Source organism: Plectrocnemia conspersa, unplaced genomic scaffold (genome assembly GCF_051122295.1).
Source record: "Plectrocnemia conspersa isolate PC_06_02 unplaced genomic scaffold, ASM5112229v1 ptg000005l, whole genome shotgun sequence".
Classification (NCBI taxonomy): Eukaryota; Metazoa; Arthropoda; class Insecta; order Trichoptera; family Polycentropodidae; genus Plectrocnemia; species Plectrocnemia conspersa.
This window is the reverse complement of record NW_028277169.1, coordinates 25,506,195-25,519,488: the sequence shown is the minus strand read 5'-3', so window position 1 is coordinate 25,519,488 and position 13,294 is coordinate 25,506,195. Positions and strand designations below refer to the sequence as shown.

The 13,294-nt window shown below is 29.1% G+C and overlaps 1 protein-coding gene across 7 annotated transcripts in view; it reads right to left on the bottom strand.

Moving 5' to 3' along the window:
* LOC148235298 (monocarboxylate transporter 8-like) overlaps nucleotides 1–13,294 on the bottom strand; it is a 306,309-nt gene that overhangs the window by 129,817 nt on the left and 163,198 nt on the right. For all 7 annotated transcript variants that reach the window (XM_088186597.1, XM_088186598.1, XM_088186602.1 and 4 more), the window contains exon 2: nucleotides 5,733–5,966. In XM_088186597.1, coding sequence (XP_088042723.1) covers nucleotides 5,733–5,892 — 160 coding nt within the window. In that variant the 5' untranslated portion in view covers nucleotides 5,893–5,966. The remainder of the gene's footprint in view (nucleotides 1–5,732; nucleotides 5,967–13,294) is intronic.

The following is a 13,294-nucleotide window of genomic DNA, read 5'->3' as shown; positions in this document are numbered from 1 at the left end:
AGCTAAATCAACAAATCCCGATCGTGACAATTTAGGGCATGCTGATCCACGCGAGTTTACAAAACTGTGTCAAACACCCTCCATGTACCGTTAAACTCACATTAGGTGCTGAATAAATTATCCTAGCAATCTATAGTACGTACTCTATTCACCATTATATAAAAGACAATACACACACACAAACAGGTGAGCACTCCGATGACACCGTTATCAAATATGTAGATTTTTCGGATTGCCAAAGTTCGTGCCGTTCGACGTCCGCATAAATTGTTTTGGTGGAACTCCTGCGGGTCTGTAGAAAGGGGTTGGATCTTCGTTTGATCCGTGTTTTTATTTACAATTCTAGCAGAATGATTTGTACATATGAAAGGTAAACTCACGACGCACAGGATTTGTATATCCGAGACCGTTTGATTCAATTTATGTAGCGCGGACGTGTTGCTTGGTGAATCCATCCCTCAGAGTTAGAGGAAGGAAAAGAGGCATACTAATCCGCTTTGATTAACTGGAACGTTGTGTATCTGTCTTGAACCTGAGACATATGTGGAATGTGAAGTCACGAAGACACATACTTTAGATAGATCAAATTTCCAAAGCTTCAATTCGGAATACACGTATTCAAAACCCGTCTAGTTAAGTAAATAAAAAAACTAATTTTATCTTAATATCCTCTGCATATTATATATGAATGTCAAAAATAAAACAGGTCCGTCACTAAAAAATTTCGTTTCTTGCAAAGGATTTGGATCGAAATTTTAATAACATCATTTCATTGTTAACGTTATTTTACGAGCGCATAAAAAGCTTTCAAGTGCAAGATTTCCATTACTCGAACTATTGATCGATCATTAATATTTTTTCTCAGTACATTACGTTCGTTTTTATTTTATTTTTTCGGGAGAGAATCGATCTAGGGTTTATAATATTTTATTATGCCGCATTCGAATTCCATTAAGGCGGAAGGGTTATGGGCGAAGGGTCCGTGGAAATATTTAAACGAGTCAGAAGCTGCTAACTTCGATTTGGAGAGAATATGAAATATATTATATATATAGTACATACACATTTTTATATTAAGCTTGATCGAAATTTAATTTAAAATGTTAGTACATATATTATAACGGGAATGTTTATTAAGAGAAAATTTCCACGGCTTTCGGATGGCGGAACGTTAAAATTAATGCAATTTTAATACAACGTATACATAAATCGCAAACTTTATAATAATATTGTACGACAGTCGTAAAAGCTAAAAGTCTCTCTGGAGCACAGTTAACAGTTTTAATGAAGAGCGTATTTAAACTAAATCTCGATAAATATTATTAAAGTGTCATATATAAGACTACTAAATTTAATATATATTTTAAATATACTATTGTTTATTATCTATATGCATATATTTTAACATAGAAGAATTTTTTTTCAATTTAAAATTAATAAAAAGATAATTGATGTAAGCGCTATATTTTATTTTATATTTAATAAAACAAATATACTACTTTTTAGTTGGATAAATTAAAATAAATAATCAAAATATTTAATCGAATTTTTTTAGAACCACTGATCAGTAAAGTATGCCTCTTGGACTGATTATCAGCGCGTTTAACATCTCACAACTTCATTAAAGGAATGCTATCGGAACTCCCAAATTTAATATTTTAAATTGCACCAATTTCACTTGGCAAAGTATTTCGATTATAAATTATGACGAGTGTTTAATTATACGTTTATTTTTACTCCCCCTAAAAAAAAGTAAAACTTTATGTGATAATAATATACCGAAAGAAAATATATCCGGGCGTATTTAATACAAGATTTCCATGGCTCGAGAAAAGTGACCCAAATGCCTCGTTAAAAAATAATTACGCACATAAAAAATCTCTTGGTCGATCCCAAAAAAAAGAGCTTTTCACGGCTGCGTAAACTCAGAAGAAACACTTAACGTGACTTATGTTTCATCTGAGAGTTTGTGTAAAAAAGATAGATAATTATGGTATATACCGAATGTATTTGATTATTGTTGACTGAGATTCATCCCGGTGATGCTGAGGCATAAATCACGCGGTCGTATTACATTGTCTGTCTTGAGGCAGATGAATATCCATTTGTCGCCTCAGACGAAGAGAAAAGATTTCCATTAAAGCTTTCTCATATCCTTCTGTGCAATGCTTGTTTCTCATGTAGATATTTATAAATACACACATACATGTGTACGTATATCTTACTTTTAATACTTGTATCTATAATTGTTATACATATACTACTTATTTATAAAATATAGAACTACAACAAAGGCAAATATTAATAAATGAATAAACGGTGGATAAAATTTTCATAACAATTTTGACCAATATAAATAATGGGAACAAGCAGTCCTATGGGGAAGTCGAGAGACATTTAAGGCTATATTGAAGACCTTTAGGTTGGTACTGATTATTTTAACCCCTTATTTAAATATATAGTTATAATATATGGTACTTAAAAATAGCAACAATTAATATTAATAATGAATTATAAATTACTTTTTACCATTAGATCCCTAAATAAATATATTTATTTTGCAACAATTACATTTTTAAATACTTTATCAATTTTTTTAAGGCAGTGTTTCCTATAAAAATTAAATCAGTAATAGCAACTACGCTGTTTAAAACTGTATTCATCCTTTTCCCTTCCCTATGCAATAAGACATTTTATTTAAGATGGTCATCCTATTTTTTGTAAATAGTTGTTATATCTTAACTAGCTGTCAATATCACAAAGCAAAGATCGCATTGATTCATTTTCTGATATTCAATGACATTTTAACATATATAGAGCGAAGCTTCGTAACACAACTTATGTATGAGGCTCTTATTCAGAATGACAGCATACTATATGAGTTATAACTTGCAACTCACTACAACTATTTCCAGTCCTTTCATATAAACATCTCAAAAATGACAATTTTTAAGATTTTCAAACACGATTTATACAATATAAATATAATACAATGTCACTCCCACGTGCTAATTTAATAACTTTTATTATTCCCTTGTGTAATTTGTTCGATACGAAAATTATCATCTTTGCTTCAAAATGTTACATAAGATACAGGTTATCTTAATGCCTATTATCCCATTAGATTTTATGTTTGAATAGGATTCGTTATCAGCTAAATAATGTTAATATATTTAACCTTCGATTTAAACTCAATATGATACATTAAAATAATATTAGAAAATTAAAGATAAAATTTAAGATTATTGTGTAATGATATAAATGGCTAAAAATAGTTTTATTGAAATATAAAACGAAAAATCCAGAAAAAGTGCTATAAAAAATGTATCAATGTTTAAAATATATATCAAAGAATCCTATATTTATATTCTAAAGAATGTTTTAAAAGTTTCTACCATAGTAAAAAAAAAACGTTTTAAGATCTCAGCCTACTTGTTGAGATGCTAATTATTAACTTTTCAATAAAAATATTAGTAAAATAAATTCATTATTTTTGAGTAACCCTTAACTAGTTATGGAATGTGTAAATTTAAGTATTATTTATTTTTTCATAATAAAACCTAGTTACTGCGCTGTTTTTTTTTTAATAGATTAAAAAATTAATTTTCAATCAAAAAATCCGTTTAATAGTTATTTTTATTAAAATGTAGATTTTATTATTGTCAGAAAATTAGAAGATTTCCAAAATATGAAATATGTTATATTATACGTATGCCTAATAAATAGATTTTAAACTTGAGAAACACTGAATTGTATTGAATTGAAATTAAGCGAATTTTAATTTATTTACTAAATTAAAAAATAAGCTTTAATAAGATATGATAAATTATGATTTTATTAGAAAAAATAGCACACCTTAAAGTGAAAACTATTATAAACAATAAAAAATCATTTATAAAGTCGCAATTCCATTTATTTTTTATGAATTTCACAATAATAATTAGACGTAGATTACAGATCTGACCGTCATATCTTTTTTTCAGGTTTTTCCAATGCGTCATGATGGCAAATATTGATTTTATAGAAGTAATTGACTTATAGAATGTTTGTTTATTGTCAATAATAATCATATTTTAGTAAAAAGTAATGTATACAGATTATGAATAATGTGTGTAGCTAGTTATGTCGGGGCAACCCATAATTGTCGCGGTAAAGTAATATGTGCAAAGGCTGTTAAAAATTCTTAAAAGTGTTAAACTTATATCACATTTTTGCATTCGATAAAGAAATTCAGAATAATGAGAAATAGCGATTAAAAACACCTTTATCAAATAGCATTTAAGTGACATTTTCCTATAACAAATCAACCTTTGATCCACCTAACAATGATTCGTAGAAGCAAATCGTTTAAAATTAATAACTAGTACTAACAAACTAGTCATTGCCCACAACTCATCTGAACCGAGATTCTCACGCAAAAAATAAAATAAAATAATAATATCAATAAGTCACGGCTTTCTTTACTTTAAAATTCTATATATAAAAACTGTAACCTGTAGATAAATCTAAATCGTAACATAACTTAACAAAAATATAACCACTTTTGAGAAAACAAACAATGTCCAAACATTTTATATAAAGAACTATGAACATAAGTAATTCAAATTAAACTAACTTAATAATGCATGTGTAAATTTAAAACCTTGAATGATAATATATTTATGTCTTTTTCCTTAAAAGGTAAAAAGGGTAAAATAATCAATAAAATATTTTAAATTTACTGTTTTTGTTAGAAACGAATTATTCACAGATACAAGCGTGCATTTAAAAAAAATTAAATGTGATAATGTATATATGTATAATTCTAGAAACTTTTGACTCTTAGCGACCCTTTTTTACATAGGAGGATTGATCAGCGCATATTACAAAAACGCCGTAAAAACACAAGAGCAAGCGCATCACGTGCATACACAGACCAGATATTTGCGTGTATATCATATTCCTGTTACATAAATAAATTTTGTTTTTTTTTAATGTCGCGGGTATACTAATTTATTATACTACTCAAAAAAAAAAGGAAAAAATTTTAAAATGTACGGTTAAATTGTGACTGGCCGCATTTTAAATTTAAAAGTGTTTTGGTTGCGTTTTTATATATTAAAATTTAAGTCAGCTGCCTTTTGGTAACCAATCTAGACATTTCGAACTACGTTATTCAAACCATAATATTTTTGTGCAGTATTTTCCCACTAAAAGTATGTTTTTAATTCGTTTTGCGTGCCCTCTCAAATTATTAAAAAGCTCAATGTGTATTAATTCTATAAAAGTGCCTTTTATATTGGCTATTTATTAAGGTTTAAAAAGCTGTCAATGCTTTTATCACCTCCTTCGAAAAAAATTGACGAAGTGATGGAATACGCAATGACTATAGCTTATCTTTTTGACTAGCTTTAAACTCGTTAATGACTGTCATTTTTTTTAAATAATAATAGCCTCCCTATACCGACATCTTTTACTATTGGGAACACAATAAAGAAAAAAATGTATATAAAATATGTAAAACAATATCAAAGATTAAGAACGCTTCGTTTGGGGAAACAGTGTTTCTTGCCGATAACAATGAGCGTTGATGTACGCAAAATAATAAAGAGGATAGCTTTAGAAGGGTACATTGTGTTTTTCATATTTTTACAAAAAATATAGAAACACAGATTTTTTTTTGTAAAATATATAAATTTGAAAAAAATATATTTTAATCTCGGTACCGTTAGTTGAAAATATGAGGCACATACCTTTGTATGGGTGCGAGTAGGTGGTATCCGGGGGTGGTGCAAATCGGCCGCTGCATCGGGGGCACGCGCCCCCGGGGGGCCAACGGCGGGGCGCTGGGGGCGCAGGTGGCGCCGGCGGGGGCGACGGCGACACCGACGGCGGGGACCAGCCCCCAGCCATCGCGACCAGCGCCCACCAGCTGCACACGCCTCCGCTACCCACGATGCCTCCTTTCCGGCTATTTCATGGCGCACCTGAGATACATAAAACACATATCGTTATTATATTAAAACCGCACACAATGCACAGAAGCATCCTGTCATTTAGAAAATCTGCACTTCCTTTCTCTACTACATAAATAGAACCTACATCATAAAAGAATATAAGCAATATAAGATTCTGCAAACATACAAATAAACGAGTATGATTTTGCGAGTTCGATAGTTTTGTCTACCTCGGTACTTGGGCTATTATCAAAGCTACTGACTGCAATAAAATTCAGAACATGGTCGCGTAAAAGCTAAAACTAACAGATAATTCACTATGAAAAGTAACTTGATCACCTAAAAATAAATATACAGTAATTCCACTGTTGAAAACTAGAAACATCATAGCTGACGCGGGTTAGGGTAAGGTAGAGATGCTAGCTAGCGCTTTTTCTGTAGCCTATGAACTTATTAAAAATTTAAGCACTACAAAGTAAATAAATCAATAAGGAAAATAATCATTTAACACGCGCGAATGTATGTGTAAAAAATTGGAAGCCGTGGCATACGCTGCTTTAGAGGCTAAAGAAAACATTTCTATTGTACCACTTCTCCAATGAAATGTACTCAAATTATCAGTTAATTTTATAGTTTTTTTTTCTCCTGTATTTTTTAATTTGCATCAACCCATTTATATATTTCGCGAACTGCGATAAAACAAACGATTTAGGTTTAATTTTATCATTATCTAATATTCTGAAAAAAGAAGTTTCTTCCTGATATTCGAAAAATAAAATATTAAAGAAATATATCTTGGACTTTCCGAATATCCCTCATACATATTTTACTTTCACCATAAAACCATATCCATCTCCATAATAAATTATATTTTATATAAATCCAGATAGAATAATATTGAATGTGCATAAAAAAGGCTATTTTATAATAGAAAAACGTTTTATGTTAAACTATAAAAATATTAAATAGTGCCCCCAGAAAACTAAGCGTTTATTAAATTTTCATATATCATAATAAATGTGAATGCTATCGAAAAAGTAAAAACCATAAAAAATAATCGCAGCTCTTTTGATCCAAAATCTGAAGGTTCATTTTGTGGCTTTTTCCTAACCGTTTTCAATACAAAGGTGTAAGAAATAAAAATATACAAAGGTCTTTATTTAACCATTCTTATTTTCTATTGTCTCTATAGCATTAATGTAGACCTCATTAAAGCATATAGATTAAAAATAAATACACAAATAGAGTCATATCGCAGATTACACAAAGATAACATACCGTAGATCAAATACAAAATGCAATTATATTAAACCAACAGTTTATTCTCTGCACACATAGTACAAAATATTTATTAAGATCATCTCGTATATATCCAGCAGTATACACAAGCCGTCTGAAACGCGTCAATTAATTTAATAAATCCCAAAATACAAGCATTTGGAATCATATTTAATTAAAAAGGATTAATCATAATCCGCTCAAAGAGTTTACGACTTTTCAATATGCTCCAAAGCAATACTTCTTTAATGGCTTATTTACTACCAGAGCGAAAAAAATAAAATATAATAATAACACGTATATGTAATAAAACGGCACTGAAGCGTAATTATCTCGTGGTCATATATTATATTTAATACTCTTATAAGGTGGCACATATTATATCATATAATGCAAACCTACGTAATGAATTCGTAATGTTTTCGTGTTATCATTTAATTAAACTTTTTTTAATCATCTCCGTTTTAGCAAATGCTCTGGGGGCGCGATAATGAGCGGGAATATTAAAAAGGGGTGACGTAACACATGCACAAAAAATAACTAAAGGGTGGCTGTGGTTAAAGAGGATTTTTTTAATTAATCTGAAAATGGATAGCATTTTCCTCAAGAAGATTCGGATTAATGAGAGTTTTAAGAGCAGGCCGCGAAGATGACTCATCTTGTTTTTTTTTTGCTAAGATATTATGTTTTAAAATGTAAAACGTTAAAATAAAAAAGATCGCCGTGGAAACGTCTAATTATGAATAAAATGAGATTAAAATATATTTCTAGATTCGTGCTCGAGAAAAGCTGCGTTTGAATTATATAAAAGTGTGAAAGGTAATGGGGAAAAGCTTTGAAATGGAAATGTTTATTTTGTTTGTGAATTGAAAACGGCGTTCCAATTTATAGATGTTGAATTAGTTAATTAAATTATTTTAAAACATTTTTAGATTTTTAAATAGTAAATGTTAATGATACGTCATAACATAAGAAAAACCGTTATACATTTCATTAAATATATTTTTTTTTTGCTCTGTCAAATTAATTAAATTAATATTAATAAACATGCTTATCATTAGAAAATAAAATTATTATATATAGCTCTAGCATTAAACCGGTATATTTGATGGAGCTTAGATGTGGAGTATGACCACCATGTATTCATATGAGATTCCAGATTATATTCTTCAGGTTAAAGACCGATGCTTCATGGTTTGTGCCCAACAATTATATATTAAGTGACCACAACTGTATCAGTGTGAAAGAAACAATTAAACAGATTAAAAATTTTCCCCAACATACTGGCAAATAATCTGCTAAAATACAATGTTATAACAAAATATGTAAATATGTTAAAAATTACAAATAGGTTTAAATAATATATACAATATAATGACCAACAATAAAATAATTTAATTGAATAAAACATGCGATAATTTTATGTTAATACTACTGATAGATATAGTCAAGTTAAATTTTGAGTAAACAATTCAAAGTGGATACAGAAAAATATTGAACACGAATTATATGAAAAACATTTAGAACTTGTGTTGCTTTCGGATAGAAAAGCTTTTGTGCAAGATGAAATGTGTAACATATATTGAAATATAACAGAAGCAAGACTTAATCTATCTAAAACGCCATTATAAAATATTAATAAAGCTGAGATGCAACTTAAAAATTTTCTATACATTTGAAAGTTAATCCAATTATTACAAAATCATTAATTATAAATCGACATTGTCATTAAAAAATTATCGCTTGAAAATGGAAATCTTATTTACCGCCTTTTGATTGAAGAATTAAAGTGAATACATAATTTCAATAGCTACATAAAATTATGAGACATAGAAGAGGCATTTAATCTAAATTTGGTATTATAATTGACTTATGTATGGCAACTATCACGAAGATCGCAATTAATGGTTCACTTACTAATTTAGATGTTACTGAATTATTTTTTTAATTTGATTTCAGTCTGGTGTTTTACTACTTACTTAGTTAATTTTGTTTATCAATTGCAGTTTGACAAACGTCTGTCTGGTTAAAACTAAATATTTACGAATAAAAAATATCAGGAATCAATTATTTTGCTGAGAGAAAAAGGTTGTACTGTTTCTAAAGTCATATAGAAGTTTGCGTGAAAATTGAATAAGAGTTTATAGTAAATAGATAATGAGCGTATCAAATAAGTTACATACTTTTGGACTTGCTGGTATATTATTAAGCTAACTTTACTTTTTTATTAAAAATATAATATTTTAAATATTAAATCAATTAACTTTTTATGATAAGAAAGTTCTTAAAATCCCTTTGAATCTTAGTGTCTTACTATGCTACGCATTCTAAATTTTTCTTGACCATCCCGTATAATATCAAATGTGAATCAGCAGCAATCGACATCGCATCAGTCGAACTTCAATAATAAAGGGAAACCAGATAACCAAACCCATGGGTAACATTTCCAATTTGGCCAAAGTTCGAACAAGTAATACAATTTTCTTTATTACAACCCATCTTATAACGCGACTCTCTCGTGAAAAATATAATTTAAAAATACGTTTCTCGTTTCATTCGTATTATTTTCTCGTACTGTGTATGCGTTGTAGTAAAAAGCTGCTAAAGTATTCGTCGTTTTGCAGATATTTCGATCGCTTTCGATATCGCATTAGCGCTCCGTGGCCCGCTGCGATTAATCCGAAATCTGGTTGTTCGTTTTGCCGTATTTGGACTTAATTTATGCGAAAACGGGCTGCAAAACCGGCTTTTCGGAGAATTTTCTTTTCCGTAAGGAAAACTCCCACTGCCGACGCGACTTTGTCATAATTGGATAATTTGTTGTCGGGCTTTTGCCTGTGCTTAATGGACGGACAAATTCGGATAAATTTACATTTAAAAATATTTTTAATGGCTTAATTTAATAAATTATCTAATACGAAACGTACTGAATTCCAATAAAATCTTTAAATCGTATCATAAAAAATATATGCAGGTGCTTATGTGATTCTAAAAAATTATGATTGCTTTAATCAGATTTTTTATATATGTGCACATTCAAGTTACAGATACAATTAATAGTATTTTTTTAATATATGTTTTTGATATAAAAAAATCACAAAAGCCGAATATAATATAAAAAATATGTATAAGAAATTATCGAAATTTAATAATAAAAAAAGTTTAAATAAATTAATGAAACAGACTAATTCAAAAAAAAAGTAAAATAAATTGAGGTAGTAAATCATTAAAAACCATTATTTTTTTCTATAATTTACTCTAAATTCAATGTAAAATAATAGTTAATAAATAACAACAGAAATAATTATGAAGAAAATACGTAAAATTAACTCATTCCCAGGTGTATACTAACAAATTAGCATATGTGTATTATTTAACTCACTACGCAAAGGGTTAAGAATTTTTATAACAATATTACGACTAAAAATAAGTAAGAAACGAATGAAGCATATCTAAACCAAATTTTTACCATTAGAAGGCAAAAGCTATAAAATGTTCATTCTATGAATTTTTATATTATTAATACGACTTTAAAGTAGTAAGAATTGAATGAAGTACATCTAAACCAAATGTTGACCAATAGGAGAGCGCAAAAAAACAATTATCCCTTCTCAGAAGTCAAAAATCCACGCCAAAAGCAATAAAACCGTGCCGTCACCGTCGCAGTGGGAACGCTCGTTACCGAGCGTTCCCACTGCAACGGCCCCGACACGATTTTATTGCTTTTGACGTGAATTTTTGCCTTCTGAGAAGTGATAATTGTTTTTGCGCTCTCCTATTGACCAAAATTTGATTTTAATATTCTTCAACCAATCCTCATTTATTAGAACTAATAATTCCATTCCATTTTTAGATGCACTTAATTTTAAAAATAACATCTTATTTTCAATTAATAAAAATTATATGTACTGTCGGGCGATAAACATGCAAGCGATTATTTGTGGGTTATTAAATGTTAATACGATCAATTGACGCGGTGGTAAACTGCTAGCGATTAATTGCTGGCAGTGAATTTCAGGCGAACTTCATCCAATTCTTTTTCAGAAGGTAAAAATTCAAGTCAAAAGTCATAGTGGGAATGGTCTATATACATAGACCTAGACTCTAGATACTATTAAAAACATATTAGATAAGTCATTTACTATATTTAAAAAAAATACGAGAAATTTCATTGCATTGATTATTTTCAAAATAAAATTCATTGTGAGTATAAACGCTGTTGCATTATTTTCTATACGGATTTTTTGCTTTTGACATAGATTTTTGATTTCTAAGAAGTGATAATTGCAAAGCAAATTTTGTTTTAAACACTACGTATTATTGATATATTAATGAGAATAGCTATCATAATATATACTACATAAACTTTAATTAAAATAATGCTATAAAACGCAAACATTTTGATCAACTATTTTAATTTTCTTTATCATAAATAACGCAGAAATCATAAATACAAATTAAAATAATAAATTCCCTGACAACTGTGACAGTGTAAATTTACACACCGTAGAAATTAAACGTAATTTTTTTAACGTCACGTACCATTGTGCGAAATGTTAACAAAGCACTTAATTTAAGGGCTCGTATTAATTAATTCGAGAGGTTTTCATTCATGGCATTTAATTACAGTGCCAACCCCTGCGCTACATAATATATAACCAATACAGCCCTAACGAAACGTATTATAAATCTATAATATTTGCTTAAATTGAATCTCGATACAAAGATTTTAACATAACGTTCGATCACACAGTCTATTATGAGAGTGAATTACGACATACGAAAATAATTATCGTACATTTGCTTTATAGCCTTCAATGATCTTAGAAATAAGTGACAAATGTAAACTAAGCAATTTGATTTCGCATATTCAACAGATTTATTGATAAGCGACATGGGCTGTAACAATAATTGTTACACTGTAAGTAAGTAATGATACATCAATGACATTAGTTCATACTACTTTTTTTATTTGAAAATATATGTACACATCTATAATGTTAAGTGGAAGCAATTTATCCATATGACGGTCATCACTTTAATCTCGACACATTAAACTGATTGACGTAATAAGATACTTTTTTGCCACAGTTTAAAAATATATTTTCATTTTTTTTAAGTCGCCATTACTCAACAAGGGGAGGAGAAAAGGCCACAGACCATTAGTATAATTCAAAGCTTAACTCAAACTCAGACCGGTGATTTATCTTCCGGATGTAACTCAATTGACATTATTAAGATGATTTATACGCATTTTTTACGGAAATAGGAATAACGAACGCTGATTAAAAACATTATCATAATAATATTCAGCTTTAAATTTATGCACGCTCTAATACAATTTTCCGAGATTATGATGGTTTAGCATATTATACACACTACATACAGCATATACGGATACGCACTCGCGTAGATACACAAAACTCAACATTTACATAAGTTATTCAAAGGAAGGGTTATTTTACGTAAAGCGGGAAAAGGATATATCCACCAGAGAGAATCGGAAGACTCACTTTTGTATAGAGAAAATGACTATAAATCGGTATATAGAATAATAAAAAGAACAAGGGATCATGAAAAATGTTCTTTCGCCAAAGATTTACAAGTTCTTATGATCCTTAGTATTTTACTGCATGGGTCGCAAATGTAAAAGATGTACCAAAAACTAAAGAATCCACCAGTTTTAGTAAACTTTATGAAAACTATTCCTTGTTTAAGTTTGTACGAGATTCGTTAGTCCAAGTTAGAGAGCATAAACATGAATTCGATATTCAAACAATAAAAAAGCATATGATATAAATATGCAGCTAATGAAATCGCATGTTTATAGCAAGAACTAGAACGCTTAGTTAATTCTATTTTTTTGGTGTTTTTATGTATATATATATATATATATATATATATATCCTTCTGCTTGACTTTTATATGGCACATAAACCACCATTTATTGCTTAGCTAAAATTTTTAATTTTTATTTGAGTCATAAATACTACATCATGTCAAAAGCTAAGATATTAATAACAATATGAAATTACTATATCTTTGAGTGCTCACAAAAATATAAAATATGATACTAATAT